The sequence below is a fragment of the Lepidochelys kempii genome, chromosome 1 (assembly GCF_965140285.1).
Source record: "Lepidochelys kempii isolate rLepKem1 chromosome 1, rLepKem1.hap1, whole genome shotgun sequence".
NCBI lineage: Eukaryota > Metazoa > Chordata > Testudines > Cheloniidae > Lepidochelys > Lepidochelys kempii.
Genome location: NC_136380.1, coordinates 141,439,066 through 141,457,453, shown reverse-complemented (window position 1 = coordinate 141,457,453; position 18,388 = coordinate 141,439,066). Strand labels below are relative to the sequence as shown.

Here is an 18,388-nt window from a genome sequence, read left to right as displayed (position 1 = left end):
GTGCATTTGAGGCCTTCAGCATCCATGGTCAACTGTGCTGACGAGCTCTCCACGCTGATCAAACAGGAAATGAACATTCAAAAGTTCCTGGGGCTTTAACAGGTGGACAGCTGTTTCCTGTGTACCTGGCTGAAGTGAAGTGGAATTTACAGGTACGAAGTTTTAATGGCGCAGGTGGGTGCTCGACCCCCCCCCCCGTCCCAGGCCCGCTCCTGCCCCCATTCCAACCCCTTCCCCAAAGTCCCCGCCCCAACTCTGCCCCCTCCCTGCCCCTATTCCTACTCCTTCCCCAAATCCCTGCACTGGCCCCGCCTCACCCTGCCTCCTCCCCTGAGCATGCCAGGTTCCCACTCCTCCCTCCTGGAGCTTGCTACAGCTGCAGAGGTAGGCAAGTGCTGGGAGGTAGGCGGAGAAGCAGGGATGCGGGGCGCTCAGGGGAGGAGGCAGAGGTGAGGCAGGGGGGCAGGGAGCTTGGCTGCCAGTGGGTGCAGAACACCCACTAATTTTTCTCTGTGGGTGCTCCAGCCCAGGAGTCGGCGCCTATGGTGGAGCTGAAAGTGCTCTCCAGAGCAGTCAGAGAGGACACCTTCCGGAGGTCAATTCATTCAAATGACACAGTGCAGTGCCTATAGTATCCCAGTGTTGATGCCTGGATGTCGACCGAAGCACTACGCCTCTCCTGGAGGTGGAGTGCAGAAATCGACTTTACAAGCCCTTTAGGTCGGCGGAAGGACTCGGTGGTGTAGACACATACATTATTAATGCCACCTAACGTGGCAGATGTCGCCCCAACTTTGTCGTGTAAACCAGGCCTTAGTTTGTACTGTCTGAACCGCCAAGCTGTCTGCGAAGGGCACCGCGCATTGCATAGGGCCAGGAATAGACCCTGAGCATGCGCAGGCCGCGACTCCTCTCCCAGGCTAGCGCCCCTCCCCGCCACAGCCCCCTGCACGCGCGGACCCGGCTCCCCCGCCCCCAGCTACCTGCGGCTGCCGCGGATTGGCTGGGTCGGCCCCGCCCCCAGCTGCTGACGTGCGCAGCCTCGGTTTGACGGGCAGGTATGGCCCGGGCGCCATGTTGCGAGCGGAAGCGGGGAGCGAGCGGCGCTGAGGCAGGGTAGCTCCGCCGGGCGGGAGGCGGCGGCAGCGGCAGCAGAAGCCAGAGCCGGGTAGGGCCCTCCGCCGGCCGGGGCGCCGCACCGCACCGCACCGCACCCGGGCTCCTCGCCCTGCCCGCGCCGGGGGCTGCCCCCGTCCTACCTCGCCCCGCGGGGGCGCTTGAAAGCGGAGCGCGAAGGCGGCGGCGCCGAGCGGGGACGATGCCGCTAGCGCAGCTGGCGGACCCCTGGCAGAAGATGGCTGTGGAGAGCGCGGCCGAGAGCAGCACGGAGGTACGGGGTCCCGCCGGGGGGCAGGGAGACGCCGCCGCCGCCGCCTCGCACCGCGCCCCGGCAGCCTGGGGAGGGGGCCCCAACGCTCTAGCCCGAGCCCACGTTCCCTCCGGGGGCGCCTTGCCCTTGAGAGGGGCCCCTGGTGGACAGCGAGCGCCCGGCTCCCTAGGCGAGTCGAGGGGTGTTCGCGAGCGAGCCCGCCTGCCCAGCACTCCTGGCCCCGTGGGGAAGGGGCTGTAAATAACGCCGCCCCCCCCCCCCCACGGCTGGGACGGGTTGTCCCGTGAGCCCCGCGTGGCTGCGCCCGCTCCCTCCTTCCCCCGGTGGCGGTGTAACGATGGGGAGCGCGCTGGTCCCGGGGCTGGGCAGAGCGAGATGTCACGCAACCCCCGAGTTTATGGGAAACTTTCCCCTGCCGTGTGCGCGGTGCTGCGCCGTGGGGAGCCGCGACGCTGGCTGGTGACAAAAGGTCAGGCGAAGGCCGGAGGGTGAGGGAGCCGCACGGGACTTTCCTCTCGCCCAGCGGCTGCTGCTCGGAGCTCTGCCCTGGTGTCTCGCTCCCTCCCTAGCCCGTTTGAGTCTCGGCTACGTGCCGCTCCCTTGCCTGTAAGTGACCGACCCCCACGCAGGGGGATCGGCCAGGACCCCACCACTTCCGGAGGGGGTTAGTCTGCACCTTCTGGGAGGAGAATAACCTGCTTCTGCGCCGCTGAACGACTTGGCTGGTTTTATTCCGTTCCGGTATCTGGTTACTGTCACCGCGAGTTCCCTCTTCCCGGAGTGGCCCAGCCTCCTCCACACGCCCTTCCCAGGCAGCGGACGCGGGGAAACTAGCTCCTAATAGGGCAACTCTGTATAGCCGCCTGACCCTTTGGCAGGCCAGGCAGGCATATAAGAAGCCTGGCTTCACCTTCCTTAATGTCTCTCCCCTCCACCCCCTTTTTCACTTCTCTGCTGTTGGAAAAGGACACTCATCCCTCTGATCCCAAAACGTCTTTATCTAGGCAGAGCTGGGTTGTGCCTGCAGTTCTTGCTATTTCACAGTCATTTCGGCTACCCCGGCTGCCTCATGTTGGTAACACTTGCTGTTTGGCCAGTTTGGGGGAACATCCGTGTAATGCTGTGCAGTGTGGTTTCCTGCTGTTTGTAGTGAGGGGACAGTAGGATGTTGGTGTGGTATGACATCAATGTCACAGTTCCCTATGCATTTTTAGTTACTAGACTGAGTTGTTCCAAGTGCTAGTGAGGAGATTCAGATCCCTTTGTGGGGGATGATTAATTAGAGTTGTTGTCTCTTCTAGTCACTTCCACTTTTCATTAAATAAAGAATTGTGTGCTAATGTGGTTTGGACACCAGGTAATAAAGGCTTGCAAAGTTGTAATAATGCTGAGAAACTTGCCCCATTGCTTCCTGACTGCCTGCCACTTAAAAGGAGACTGCAGATTAATTTGACCTCCAGTGAAGAAGTTCTGATAACACAATCATTTAAAAATACCTATCATTCTTACAGTAGTTTTCTCACTAATCTTCAAAGTGGTAGTTCTAGGTGAAATAATTTTGGAAAGGAGTATAATTACTAAGAAGAGCAATTTAACACTTGTTCTAGGAGGACAAATATTTCTCCTTCCTGAGACTTATCCGGCATTACTGAATTTTTAACATGTGAACAGTGTGACTTTAATTTCCTCTTCATGCTATGTATTTTTTTTGTAATTAGGAAACATATCAGCTAAATTCTGTGACTATAAGGAAGCCCCAATACTAAATTTAAAAGGTGTTGCATTGATGCATGTGTGTTTCTAAATATTTTAAGTTTCCATTATTCACTTGATTTTTCATTCTTCAAAATACTGTGTTTGGAGACTTTTTAAAAAACATTTCAAAATGTATTCGGTCAGTTCATAAAGAAAAGTTATGCACATAAACAAGGCTGTTCTGTACTCTACATTATCATGAGACACTTAAGTTATGTAGAAACACTACAAAAATATATAACTACACCTATCTGAAGGGTTTATGGTGTAAAGCCCAATCCTAACAAATACTTATGCCCATGCTGTGCTTCAGATATGGATATAATCCAAAATTATTTCAGGTTTACTTCTTAGATAGGACACAGATAATCATTGCTGCTTTGTTAGTGAATGTTCATCCTATACAGGTACCTCTGTGGTTTTTGGTTTATTTTTGTAAACATGTGTTTTGGAACAGACTTAGTATTCTAAGTTACTGCAGTAGAACCTCAGAGTTACGAATGCTTTGGGAATGGAGGTTGTTCGTAACTCTGAACAAAACATTATGGTTCTTTCAAAAGTTTACAAGTGAACATTGACTTAATACAGCTTTGAAACTTTACTATGCAGAAGAAAAATGCTGCTTTTAACCATCTTAATTTAAATGTAACAAAGCACAGAAACGGTGTTTGTATCTTGTCAAATCTTTTTTTAAACTTTCCCTTTTTTGTTTAACACAGTACAGTACTGTATTTGTTTTTTCTTTTTTTGTCTCTGCTGCTGCCTGATTGCGTACATCCGGTTCCAAATGAAGTGTGTGCTTGACCGGTCAGTTCATATATCTGGTGTCTGTAAATGTGAGCTTCTACTGAAAGAAGAAAAATTATGAATATTTGATTAGAATAATGAATTTATACATGGGATTTTAGAAAGAACCTAAGTGATGTAGGTGCCCAAAACCTGTCAAAATTCAATGGAAGTTGGGTGTCCATTGAAGAAGAAAATAGATTTGAATATAAAGGTTGTTTGCCTGAAAGCTGTATCTTTAAAAATAGTCAATTTTTGGATCAAGTATGTAAACAAATGGCTTAAATACTTAACCATATATTTAATTTACACGAGTTAGCCTTATTAGCAGAACTGCAATCTCTTGACTAGTCAGATCCCTGTGAGAGGTCTGTGCCTTCATGGAGTCTTTTATGACTTATTCTCCATAGCTATATGTTGGCTGTCATCTGCAGCTTTTGTAAATTATGTACATTATCTATGTTTGCCATAGATAGTCACTAAGGACTTGTCCACACTGTGATGCTGCAGTGCAGACAATGAAGGTATGAACTGCAGAGCGCACCAAAGCGTTACTATGTAACAGCCCCATGTGGACGCAGCTGGTACGAACTAAAAGGTACATAGGTTGAATTAACACAGTCCTCTTTCAAACAGTTAGATCGCAGCACTTTGTGTTCTGCGGTTCGCACATCTGTACTTCGCACTGTGAGGCAGTATAGACATAGCCTTACTCCTTATTGCAGCCCTAAGGAAATCATAAGTTGTTATAGCAAACCTTGGTGTTACCTCAAGTTATACCAGTGTTGGAGTTGATTGGTATTTTTTCTGTGGGGGAAATGAAGTGCCATGCAAACTGTTAAAGAGCTTTGGGGTAAAAACATAAATCCATACAATTATTAAAGGTGAACAAGAGGGCATTTGATTCACTATACATTTCTACAGTACCCAAAAAAACCAGAGAAATCCTGAATGAGCTCTCTGGGCATTATTGTAATGTAAAGCATTTTGGGGTAGTTTGTGTTAATGATGGTACGTAAAAGAAAGTTATATTGTATATAATACTTGAGGAAATATCCAAAGTGTAAATCAAGCTCTGTTAAAGCCAGTGGAACTATATTGATTTACATCAGCTTGGGTTCTTGCCCTACATCCTTAACCGGCATCTATGTCTCATGCTGAGTATATACTGTATGTTATGTAATCATGCACAAGACATGTTGGCCAAGAGTTTCAGATACTGGAGTCTTAATGTTAGGCTCCTAAATTCATATTTAAGCACCTGAACAAGCAGCCTCGTTTTTCAAAAGTGTTGCACTCCTCTGAACTCCCATTAAACATCAGTCAATAGGCTGTGTCTAAATATGGGTTTGGGAGCCTAACTTTCAGCACTTAGTTTTGAAAGTCTTGCCCATCGCAAATAGAGATTGTTTAAAAGCAAGATATTTTATACTTATACTTTCACTTACCTGCTGAATCCAGGATTATGTTGTTCTTGTGGCAGTCAGCGGGACATTACTACTACTAAATGACTGGGATGAAGAGGCATGTCAGTGAGTGATGTTGATGCATAAAAGTATATCGAATATGGTGTGGCATTGATGCTTATTACCCCATTCTTGCTAATGCTTACACACATGCATAACTTTTAAGTACATGAGTAGTCGACCCAAAGTCTAAGTTAAGTGACTGCATAAGTGTTGGCAAGATTACATCTGTTCTTTGCCATTTGCAGTCATAATTTCCAGTTGTGATTACTTCGGTACTTATTTTGTATATCAGTCTTTGGAATAGGACATACTTCTGGGGAATAAGCCACAAGAATAAAGATCACATTTGCAACCATCCTTAACCCTGCTTATGTTTTCAGTATGTAGTCTAAACAGAAGGTATCAATGGATATTGAAAGTTACTCAACTCTTTACCACCACTCCATTGTAGTGAAGAATTTCATCACAAAATATCCTCTAAATTGTTCTTTATCACTTCTAAAGTATTTATCTATTTGAATGTAATAGTTCTTGGAGTGTGCTTACTTTTGTAAGTTTATGACAAATGAAACTTTTCCATATAATTTTATTATAATAAAGGATTCTCATCTGATGCTTATCCATAATATGTACATATGTAAAAAAAAGTATTGTATTTCAAAGACTACTGTACAGGAGAGGCTCAGGGATTTTCGTGATTCCATTAGTAAAATAGATGTCATAACCATGTGAATACGATGCATATGAAACCTGCCATCCTTTTAATACTTACTGCCAGTGATTTCTTATTGGTAGTTCTACGGTTGTGAATGTTTTGCTGCCCTTGGGCGCAAGTAACATTTCTCACCACAGCTACATATCTAGAAGACTAGAACTGGTAGTCCATGCAGGAGTGGAAGACAGATTGAATGGGGAACTGGGACTGGCTGGAAAAGGAGACGGGAACTGACTAAATGAGAGAGGGAATAGATGACCTCCTGAGGTCCCTTCCAACCCTAATATTCTATTCTATGATTCTATGAGGAGCTTGGGGTGGTGAAGAGACAGGAGGGGGACAGAAACTAGTTGGAAGGGGTTGGGGGAAAACAGGCAGAAGAATCTCTACCCCACTATAGAACACTTCTCTCCAGAGCCTGGAATGGAACCCAAGACTCCTGAGTCTCACCATTCCCTCTACTGTCAGCAATTGTGTGAAGGCCACTGGCTTCCCTGCCACCACTCCCACCATACTGGATTGCATTTTTGTTCTTGTTTCAGTGTCCCTTTCAGAGATTAAAAATTATAGTCCTGAGATTTGCTGTACCCTGGGTTAGTGACAAAATTACAATGTTCAACCAAGGAGTTAGTAACATACTTGCATACTGTGTAAAACTACGATCAATATACCACTGAAGTCTGAGAATCTGCTTTCCAATAGTGTGCAGCATTATTTTTTGTTCTTAATGGACTATAAAGCTAGGTTATTGCGATTATTATCTGACATGGGCTAGAATAAATACATAACTTTCCTAGCTGTAGCTCTAGCAACAAATATCAGTTACTGATATAATAAAAAGGGTTGTTTCGTTTTGCTGTTCCAGCTGCTGTAGAATGTACAGGGACAGCAGTAGAGATGCAATCCTCCTCTGCCAAGAATCTTACTCAGCAGCTTTTAAACGTGAAAAGTCTAAATACGCTACAGGCACCTTAAATATCTCTTGAATAGAGCTTTTATGGAGGATAATTCTTCATATCCTTCAAGCAGAGGGTGAAAAGCCTAAGCCATTGAAATAAAAATATAGACACCAGTATTGATGGTTAGCACAGCAACGTGAATTCTCCTTTCATAAGGCTTTCAACATCTCAATAGTCCAAGACCAGAGAGGACCAATGTGATAACATTGTCTGTCTTCCTGCATAACACAAGACTTAGAACTTCCCCAGAATAATTCCTGGGGCATATCTTTAAGAAAAGCATCCAATTTTGATTTAAAAATTATCAGTGATGGGGAAGTTCCAGTGCTTAGTTACCCTCACTGTTAAAAATCTATCCCTTGTTTCCAGTCTGATGTTGTCTAGCTTCAGCTTCTAGCCATTGGATTGTTAAACCTTTCTCTGTTGGACTCAAGAGCTCATTATTAGATATTTATTCCTCATGTGTATGTACTTATAGATTGTAATCAAGTCACTCAATCTTTTCTTTAAACTCAATAGATTAAGCTCCTTGAGTCAATCACTAATAAGGCATGTTTTCTAATCTTTTAATCATTCTCATGGTTCTTCTGTGAACACTATCCAGTTTTTCAGCATTCTTCTCAAATTATGGCTACAGAACTGGACACAGTATTCCAGCAGCAGTCACACCAGTGCCAAATAGAGATGAAATAACCTCTCTGCTCCTACTCAAGATTTCCCTATTTGTGCACCCCAGGATCACATTAGCTCTTTTGGCCATAGTGTCGCACTGAGAGCTCATGTTAGTTAATTATTCACTCTCCTCTCCCCCCCTCCCCCCAATTCTTTTTCAGAGTCACTGCTTCCCAGGGTTGTGTCCCTCATCACATAAGTATGGCTATATTCTTTGTTTCTGGTTGTATTAAATCACATTGCTTGCTTGCGTCCAGCTTACCAGGTGATCCAAATCACTCTGACTCAGTGACCTGTCCTCTTCATTATTTACCTCTCCCCCAATTTTTGTGTCATCTGCAAGCTTTATCAGTGATGTTATATTTTCTCACAGGTAATTGATAAAAATGTTAAATAGCATAGGGCCAAGAACCAACCTCTACAGGAGCCCACTAGAAACGCACCCACTCAGTGATGACTCCTGGGTTATAGTTACATTTTTAGACCTATCAGTTAGCCAGCTTTTAGTCCCTTTAATGTGTGCTATGTTAATTTTATATTATTCTAGTTTTTTAAATCAAAATAAGGTAATAAGCCCAGGTATTTCAGTCATTCTCTATCCTAGCAGGTCAGCAAGGTGACTAACTTCTTTTTGTCCTGTGTGCTCTTCCTCTAGACGCTTGCACCAGATAGCTTTGTTGAAACTGCAAACAAAGTTATAATATTTCCCATCAAGCCTGGTGTGAGGGATGAGCTCTCCCTAGAAGTTCTTATTAACAAACAGGCAATATGGTAATCCCTGCTCCTGTACCTGAACATTTTTCTCTCTAGGCCAAACCTGTCTCTTGGCATCTTAATCTAGGCTGGCACCATATGCCGTGGCTTGCTCATGCTCTGGCCAGGGAATGGAAGGTGGGAGAACATAGTTTAAAGGAATGAATTAGCAAATTACTTTTAATTATAATGAGGACATGACTAAAAGAGCCCCCCACTCACCTTGATTTTTAGGAGCTCTCCCTCTCAGGACCTGTAAATGATCAGCTTTTGAAAATCCATGCAATGGGCTAAACTTCTCAGGGGTGTCCTTTTACTCCTCCCCCTTCTTCAGCTCCTCTGAGACACGCTATTTTTATTTCCTGGAGAAGAGAGCATCACCAAAAACTTTAAAAATCATGCTTGCCTCCTAACACTTAATCCTTTACCTCTTCATACAAACAGTAAAAACCTCAACAATTAATGTCATTGAGTTTTAATCCGCTATTTAAACATGTCAGTTTTTGCAGCATATGGGAAGCAGATAGACAGTCTCAGCAGTTTGTCCACAGAGGTTAATCAAATAATTGTGAAGATGCTCATTTCCTATGTTGGATACCCACCATTGTAAGCCCGGTGCTTTGTCAGTTTACTTACTGCTGTTAATGTTTTTAACATCTTTACAAGTGTGTGCGTGTAGTACTGTGCACTAATATGGTCCATAGAGACAACAACAGAAACCCCCGCAATTATTCAAACTACCTTTAAGTTTCTGTTTTCTAATAGATCATTGACATGAATTGTGAACAATTATCCAGCAGTGTGATTAAATGAATATTAATTAACAGCACTGTATCTCAGATAATTACCCCATATCATCCTGATCAGATAATTGCTTAACATAACTGGAGAAGAGCTTCTAGGAAACAATGAAAACACTGATGTTCTCTGAATACATTGATGAAATCTATGGGTATCTATCAGGTCTCGTGCACCCATTTCATAGAGTCCACACAGCTTCATGTTCTGACATGCCACATCCTTGCTGAGAACGGCATAAATCCAACCTATTGTGTCTGTCTTTGAGCCAAAGTCATGTAGTGGGAAACTTAAGAGAATTGAGGGTCATCTGAGACTCAAAGACCCATTATGTTTGGTATAATCAAATATTGGAATCCAGAAGGGAAACTTCATAAGAGGCAGATTGTCCTCACAACCCACATTCCATCCAGGATAATGCTTGAAAGAACTACCAAACAATTTGCTAGTTGAAGGAACATAAGAACACCCATGCTGGGTCAAACCCAAGGTCCATCAAGCCCAGTATCCTATCTTCTGACAGTGGCCCATGCCATGTGGTTCAGAGGGAATGAACAAAACAGGTAATCCTCAAGTTATCCATCCGCTGTCGCCCATTCCTAGCTTCTGGCAAACAGAGGCTAGGGACACCATTCCTGCCCATCCTGGCTCATACCCATTGATGGACTTATCCTCCATGAATTTATCTAGTTCTTTTTTGAACTGCATTATGTTCTTGGCCTTCTGTTACAGCGTTGGCCTTCACCACATCCTTTGGCAAGGAGTTCCACAGATTGACTGTGCATTGTGTGAAGAGATACTTCCTTCTGTTTTTTTTAAACCTGCTGCCTATTAATTTTGTTTGGTGACCCTCTAGTTCTTGTGTTATGAATAAAGGGCTATATCTAATAGCAAGAAAAAATTCTAGACAAATAAGGCAAAGGATCCATCATTAAGGTTCAACATCATAATCCTAATGGTAAACAGCCCTGAAAAAGAGAACAGTGAGAACTGAAATTTCTAGTAGATGTCAGTTGATGGATCCTGCTTGATAACTTCAGCTTTGAGTGGCATAGATGTCTTTCAAAGTTTGAAGCATTTCTCTAGCCCAGCTACCATTTCTCCTTTTCAGAACCTCCTGGCAGCAGTGAAAGGAAAGGTCTCCTCAATTTGTTAATCCCCTCCAAAGCATCCTGGCAGCTGTGTGGCATTGGGGAAAGGAAAGAGGTCTCTGCCACCTCATTCTTCACCTGTATTTTTTTTTGTTAGGGGGAAGAGGAGTTGTCATACTTTAACTCCAATACCTGCTTCTGCTTTGGGCTTTCTCCAGCAGCATAAAATAACATTCTTTTTGATAGTTTTGCAGCTGGTCAAAGAGTTCTGAACAACAGAATCATTTTTAGTTTCAATCTATTGCTGCTTCATAAGTAACAGACACTAGAACTGTCTGTCTACAAGAGAACTGAAAATAATGAATTAACCCCTTTCTAACTGTGCCCAGTGACCAAGATGAGCAGCAGTATGATGAGAACTGTGTTGCACTTAATATAAAGAGAGATAACTTGGTTGCATATGCTCTTGAAAGCATGAAGTGTTAATAAGCAGGGCCATGACCTTCAAGCCTGATCATCATTGTCCCATTAAAAAAACCCCATGAATTTGTCCATTCCTGCTTGTGGCTTTTTATTACCACAATCCAAACTGCAACAATAATTGTTATTTTGTGGAATCTTTGACCGTGATGATAGTGGCTTGATACATGTGGTTGGTCTTGGGAAAAGGAGTTTTATTTGTGCTGAATAACTCCCATTGTGGGACTCATTTGGAATAATGTGGTACTGTATGGGGATTGAAGTTTGGGTGTTGCTGTGTGCTATCCACAATATACTTACCTTTTGGAAGGGTATCACCTTGTATCACACAGATGAACTTCTCTGGATTTTAGAGACTAAAATGCTCATAATGCTATAGTGAAAGCACCCAAAGAAATGTTTTTCTGCTTTTTAACTGAATTCAACCCTTTTAGTAACTTGCTGTTTATTTGCTATGTTTATTGTAGAATGGACAGCAAATTATGGATGAACCTATGGGAGAAGAAGAGATTAATCAGCAAACTGTAAGTAAAAGATTGCAAATGTAAGCTTTATTTTGTGGTACATTGTTATAGGTCACTCAAATACTAAGGGCTGGCTGTAACTCTCATAGTGTAAGCCCTGTGTTCCTTAGGCCTAAATTGTTTGTCATGGATCTATATTTTTGAGGAAAAGCTCTCTTCCTCGCTCACCCACTGGTTCAGTAGAGTGTCCCTTGTGTTAATTTCAGTACTAAATTGAATTGCTTGTACAGTGCTCCCAATATTTTTGGTGTGATGCAGGTTTCTCTATGGAAGGCACAAAGCTATATCTTGTAGAAGTCAGGGGAAAACCATTGCTCTGACAACTGGAAAGGGCACAGATGTGGCACTTGGTACTAGGTGGCTTTTGCTAATAGGGAAGGGATGTATCTTTCTTTTTTCCCCTTTTTGGACAGAGGCAAAGGTGACTGACTTTAGAAAGGGAGATAGAATCCAGGAATTCACCTGTCACCCCAGAAATTCTGAAAACTATCTACCTTACAGCACCCATTATACCCAATGTCAGTGAAGAAAGCACAACAGCTGTTTTCTGCTAAAATGATTCAGTGCAGTAGTTAAGAATGTTGATGGTGTCAGTTGATTACAGAGATTGACATTGAGCTAGTAGGTGCTCTGCAGGTTACAGCATCAGCTAATATCAAGAACGTGAACAACAAATTCCATTGTCGATGTACATATGCGTGTGAGATCAGATTCTTTTTGGCTAGAAGTGACCATCAGGCCTTGTCTGCATTCTAAGTGCCCTTGCAGCCTCACCCAGGGGCATAAAAGAGAGAGCAGGCCCATCCACCCCTCAGTTCCTTCTTACTGCCTTGGCTGTGAAATCAAACCATTGGCGGTGTTCCCTTAACCTAATTGCACAGGGCACAAGGTATCTTGGTTATTAGCTGTATTGGTATTAGTTAACATAATTAAATTTCCTTTTGCCCATTGGCCTGTAATACTTAATTATTTATTTATTTAGCATATTTAGGCAATCAGTTAGCCTAGCCACCCTCTCCCTCTTTCGTTTAGGGGCAGTGGGATCATGGCAGAAGCCAAGAAACCAGGATTTAAGAGGTTTCAAATGACATTTCCTTACCCATCAAAAATGGTCACTCTTAATGCCTGATATGTTGTAGGGAAGGACACATTCTTGGATGATTATCTGTGTGACGGTTTTTTTCCAAGCCCACCCAGAGAACAAGGGCAATGAGGCTGAAACTTTTCCTTCTGGAGAAGTCAACGAAAGCTGTAAAGTAATGGAGATCTTTGGCGAGCCTCAACAGGCAAGCTAGTTGCTCTGTCTGTGACCTGGTGAGCTGACACACCCTCCTCCCCCCTCCTCCCCCAATCAGGAAGACTTCTAGCATGCCCCACCATGAGAAGTCTTTTAGCAAATCAACCTGATCAGCACCATCATGGGTACCAGAATCGAAGACCTCTAGACATAAGGGCTATAGGAGAAGGGACTTCTCTAAAAAGCCTTATTCAGCCCATGCTCCAGAATTGCCATTTTGGGTCGCAGCCACAAAATGCTCTTGACCATACTTCTGCACCATCTCGTACCATCCTCAGCTTGAATACACATGGAGCGCACAGACCATACTTTACCATCATCCGTGGTGCGTTCCCAGGTTCCCATGGACCTCTGTTTAGGCCCGCTGGTACAACCCAGGCTCCTCTCCCATGGGAGACTCATGGCTGACTTCCCTCATATGACTTTCTACTGTGGGTGCCCTTGTGGCGCCATTCTTGCTTCCTACCTAAGGTCTCCTCAGAAATCCACATCAATCAGGACATTTGACGACCAGTATTTTACCCAAAGCCTCATCCTTTGAGGGAGGAGCCTAGGCTCCGTTCCCTGGACTTAAGAAGGACCCTTGTCTTTTATTTCAAGAGAACTGGGCCTTTCAGGACTTCCCCCAGACTCTTCATCTCCTTCACTGAGAGAATGACAAGACAACTGATTTCTACTCAGACTTTCTAAGTATGTTTCACTGTGTATTCAAGCTTATTACAAAGATTTTGAGGTGCATCCCCTTCCTAGAGTGACTGCACATTACACCAGGGACCAATCTTGATAGTCCTTAAAGATGTATACGGAACCATAACTCAAAGAAGAAAGAGAGGTTACTTACCTGTATAGTAAATGAAGTTCTTTGAGATGTTCTTAGAGATCTTTTGTCTGTGTGGGTGCTCCAGCACCTACTTTCCTTCCCTTCTGCTGCGGAGTCTCTTTGGGCTTCGTAGTTGAGAAGGAACTTGAGAAATGGCTGGTCCTCCTCTTCCAATATACCCTCCCACCAGAGCACAAGAGGGTGTAGGGTGCAGTCACGGATCTGTGGACACTACTGGCTAAAATCTCCAATCAGGAGTGCCTGGGCACGGGCAGTAGCACGTCCGATAGTGGAGTGGCCATAGTGTTAAAACATGTAAAAACTCCAGTTACTGTACAGGTAAGTAATCCTTCTTTTGGGGGGGAGACGATATTTAGTATTTAATATCATAATATTGTATTTTTAGAATAGATGAAATCTGTAATAGCTCTCTAGGTGTACATGTGTGTCAGACATATTAATGACGTATATGAAAGTAAAGAAGTATTGCAGCAAATTTCATCTCACTGATGCATCCTAATATAATACTCCTATGAAAGTCAGCATCACTGGTTCTTTTTGTGCTTTTATCATCTTTTTAAGAGGTGCAAACAGCTCCTCAGATCCTAGTAATAAATTTAGACTTTGAGACCAGCATGAAAAGTCAAATACTTCTTGTATTAAAAAGCCTTTGGATGGAAGTCCTTACACCTCTGCTTAATTGTATCTTGCTGCTTTGGCTGTATTAACCATACTTCATTGTAAGGACAAAGCTGTTGCACTGTCTCTTTCTGGTTAAACTAGGGCATTCAGAAGGCCAAACTATCTCCTCACAAAGAATCTCAAAATGGATCTATGACGAAGTGGAAATGTTCTTAATGTTTTGTCTGAATACTGTGTGTACCTCAGTTTCCCCTATGTTGGTGGTGGGATAAGAGTGTGTGATCGTTGCAGAGACCCCTAGAGGGCAGGCGTGACTGACGATTGCCTGGGCACAGAGAATGGCCGACACTGAATCCTGGCAACTGATGGTTGGGCCCCCTCCTCTGCAAGAATCAGCCGGAAGTGTTGGAGAACAAAATTAGAGGTGCAAGCCAGGTGACTTGTTTGCCCAGGAAAGAGACGAAGGAGGCGGGGCAGCAGGTCCTGATTGAGGCTGGCTGCAGGAAGCTAGGCAGTGTCCTGGTTTGGGACTCAGGGAGAGCCCTGGTCTCTAGGGTCTGGATCCCTCCAAGGTGGACTTTGCTGAATGTTCCTGATTTCTGTGCTGAAAAGCTCTGTTCTACACTGTGATCCTGTTGACAAATAAACCCTTCTGTTTTACAACGCTGGCTGAGAGTCACTGCTGACTGCAAAGTTGGGATGGATGGCCTCTTTGGTTCGTGTAAGTCTTCCCCAGGTGTCCTTTCCAGGTGGACTCACTGTGGGAAGCTCATGGTGTGAACTGGGTGCTGCTGAATGATCTGAGGTCAAATACAGGAAGCACTGAAGCCGAGGAGGCTTTTTGCCCTGGTGATAGTGTGCCCTCAGGGTGGGGAGACACTACACACGCTAGAGTCCTGCCTGACCGAGACTGACTGTGACAGGATCACGCAGTGCATCTTTGTGTTACTAGTTGGCTGGTACTGAACATCAATGCCTGCTGCACCAGAACTCAGGCGATTTTTGTCTGGCTCAGATGTGCCAATATCAGAGACCTGCAAGGCAACAATGTGGAGTAACTTACTTTTATCAAGCACTGTGCCTTAGACATAGCTGCTAGGCCAGATGTCGGGGGCGCAATTTTAAAAAAAAATATTTTAAACTGGTTAAATAGGTAAAAACTGCGTGATACTCTCTTTAAAGGATAATGTTTGTGGAGAAGCCAACCAATTGCATTCGATCATTAGATTCAAATAAATGAGTACATGTAGCCCTACTCCTGGCTTGACCCCAGTGTTGTCTTCTGTATCGTGGTGGTACAAAGACCTTTTCTGCAACATATAGAGAGTGGACAGGTCCAGTGCCTGGCTGTGCAGCCCCTACACAGCACTTACGTGGTGCAGAGGGCCTTGCACATGGCCCTCCTCACCTAGGTGAATTTCCTTCTCCAACCTTCTGCATGCATGAGTAAATGATTATAAATGAACTGTATAAGCAAACTGCATTCCCTTGGAAAGGAAGCTAAAAAAATATTGATTTACTATACCTTTAAAATACTTCTTAGTTGAATGTTCAGACAAACTCATATAAAATATGAATATCACATGATAAACTTTAAATTAGTATTCCTGTTTGGCTTAACAGTTAGTATGTTGTTTAGCAACTTTATTTTCTGAGGTTTTTTTGTTGTTGTTGTTTTTTGTGAGGGGGGGAACCAGGAATAAATAGCATCTTAACATCTGCAACAGCATTTTGCTATCAGTCTACTTAGTGTGGAGATCAGCACAGGAAGCCTACTATCAGCTACATGAATACTACTGCCTTCCATTTTTTTCTTTCTTTACCACAGGGGGCGGGGGAAGGGGAGGGAAGGGGAAATCAGGCCTCGTTTTTCTAACAGTATCTGACTCGCCTGACAGGAAATTTTCTAATTGCTGGAACAGCTAGTAGCAGCAAGAACATTAGGGTTTGGTCTTCTCTGTTAAACTTAGGATCACTCAGTCAGAATATTTAAACATTATGGTTTCTTAGCCATGTTTAAGTTTCTGGCTCTACGTATTCGCTCTATTCGGGTAAGTTTGGTTTCTAATTTGAAATAATTGAACAAAAGTTTTGCATTGTGGAAACTGTAGTTAAACTGATAATTTTTAAGGTGGATTGGGATATTTACTGCTCTGTGAACTACATCTATGTTTGAACTAACTCGTAAACTTCTGATCTCTCAATTTATTATTTATGTATTCAATTCATATATTTTTTAAAACGTAGTGGAAACCTTCACCTTCTGTTAAACTTAAGTTCAGAGTAGCATTTCTTCAGGAATATTTTTGACTGTTAACAGCATATTTTACAATTTCCTGGGTCAAATTCCAGGTTTGTTTTAAACTTAATACTTAGTAGTTAGCTTTTGATATTTTTGCAAAGTACTATACAAATGCAGTTTAACGTATCTTGGAATATAACTCAAAGAATTTTAGTTTATAAATGACATTAAATGTCTTCCTTTTAAATATTAAGAAGCTAGTAGCCGACCGCTTATAAGGAAAAGTGACACTTTTTTGCTTGGATTATAGCTAAGATTTTAAGAGATTATATGCCTAGCTCAATTTAAATGGTACCAAAGACAGCAATTTTTAACTTTAACAAATTGTGCATTTTTTATATTTCTTTTTTTTTTACATAGTTTAATGGAACCTTCTAGGCACACAATTGTTTTCTCTTACACAATTTTCTAGTCATAAAGATATATGCAATATTCCTATGTAAATACATACCGTAACATTTATAATTTTATTGTCTCTGAAGCTCAAAAACGAATTTTCATATTGCCTGACTGTTCCTCCAATGAGTCTAAGCATTTTTCAGTTTGAAGAATTGCTCATGTGTCTTAGGATGCTGGTATTACTTTTTAAAATGTTTTTAAAAATTAAAATGCAAAATTGTATGGAATTGATAAACAGAAAATTGGCCAAGATTGACTTGCTACTTTTTTTTAGCAGCATTGCTATATATTTGAAGTTTTGAGGGCTTTGAAATGTTCCATAGAGGAATTTGTAATATGATTCATTTGACCAAACCACTGTGTATATGCTGTTGCTCAGGCAGGATAAATTTTAGTATACCTCTAAAATAGTTTTTTTGTCAAATTTAATAAAAATAGAAATTGTTTGTGTGTGGTGTCAGCAGCAGTAGACTCTAAATAAAATATTGTTGTTCTGTCATCGGGTTGATACTCCCTCCATTTTTCTCTAAATTTGTGGGTACTGCATATGTTCAGGAAATTTTTCTAACCTCACTGGGAGCTGAATTTCTCTTTTTAATAGAAAGAATGTTTAACTGCTTTCACTGAAAGTGCTCACAAAGAATAGGATCAAAATTTGTGAACTTTCCATTGAAATCACTAGGAAATGCAAGTTATACCCTGAATGGTTTTTTTCCTATGCTGACATCCATAGTCTAGTTCATGCGATAATTTTGTATTGTTGAAAGAAAAATATGTAGTTTTAAAATATAATGTAGTTTTTTTATGAATAATACCTAGATTAACTAGATCATAGAAATTGTACAGTTTTACAACTGATCCTAAAAGAAAAGGAGTACTTGTGGCACCTTAGAGACTAACCAATTTATTTGAGCTCACGAAAGCTTATGCTCAAATAAATTGGTTAGTCTCTAAGGTGCCACAAGTACTCCTTTTCTTTTTGCGAATACAGACTAACACGGCTGTTACTCTGACAACTGATCCTGAAATTCTACTTCACCCTTAGCAGTGGGATTTCACCCTGCTGCTGTACCTGGGGAACTTAGTTACCTCCTCCTTCTCCCTGTATCTGTACTTCAAAGTCTGGAGACCAAAGGAACTTTGAGGGAAGAAGCATCTTTAGAGTTCATCTCTCCCAGCACTGCTGGAACCAGATATGTGACCAGAGGGCCTTATCTATGGTATGTCTACACTACCCAACGGATCGGCGGTCAGCGATTGATCCAGTGGGGGTCGATTCATCACGTCTAATCTAGACGCAATAGATCGATCCCTGAGCGCTCTCCCATCGACTCCTGTACTCCACTGCTGCGAGAGGCGCCGGTGGAGTCGATGGGGGAGAGGCAGCAGTTGACTCACCGTGGTGAAGACACCATAGTAAGTCAATCTAAGTATGTCAACTTCAGCTATGTTCACATAGTTGAAGTTGTGTAACTTAGATTGAAGTTTAGAGGATTATATGGAGAGTGATTGCTATTTTAAAAACACACGTAACAG

General features: G+C 42.9%; 1 protein-coding gene across 5 annotated transcripts in view; it reads left to right on the top strand.

Annotated features, from left to right (window-relative positions):
- Positions 1-1,022: 1,022 nt before the first annotated feature.
- RPS6KA3 (ribosomal protein S6 kinase A3) overlaps positions 1,023-18,388 on the top strand; it is a 124,888-nt gene continuing 107,522 nt past the window's right edge. For 4 of the 5 annotated variants that reach the window (XM_073357139.2, XM_073357159.2, XM_073357129.2 and 1 more), the window contains exons 1-2: positions 1,023-1,390; positions 11,336-11,392. In XM_073357139.2, the coding sequence (XP_073213240.1) occupies positions 1,319-1,390; positions 11,336-11,392 (129 nt within the window). In that variant the 5' untranslated portion in view covers positions 1,023-1,318. Of the gene's footprint in view, positions 1,391-11,335; positions 11,393-16,044; positions 16,203-18,388 lie in introns of those variants that run through there. The other variant, XM_073357150.2, reaches the window with a different exon arrangement.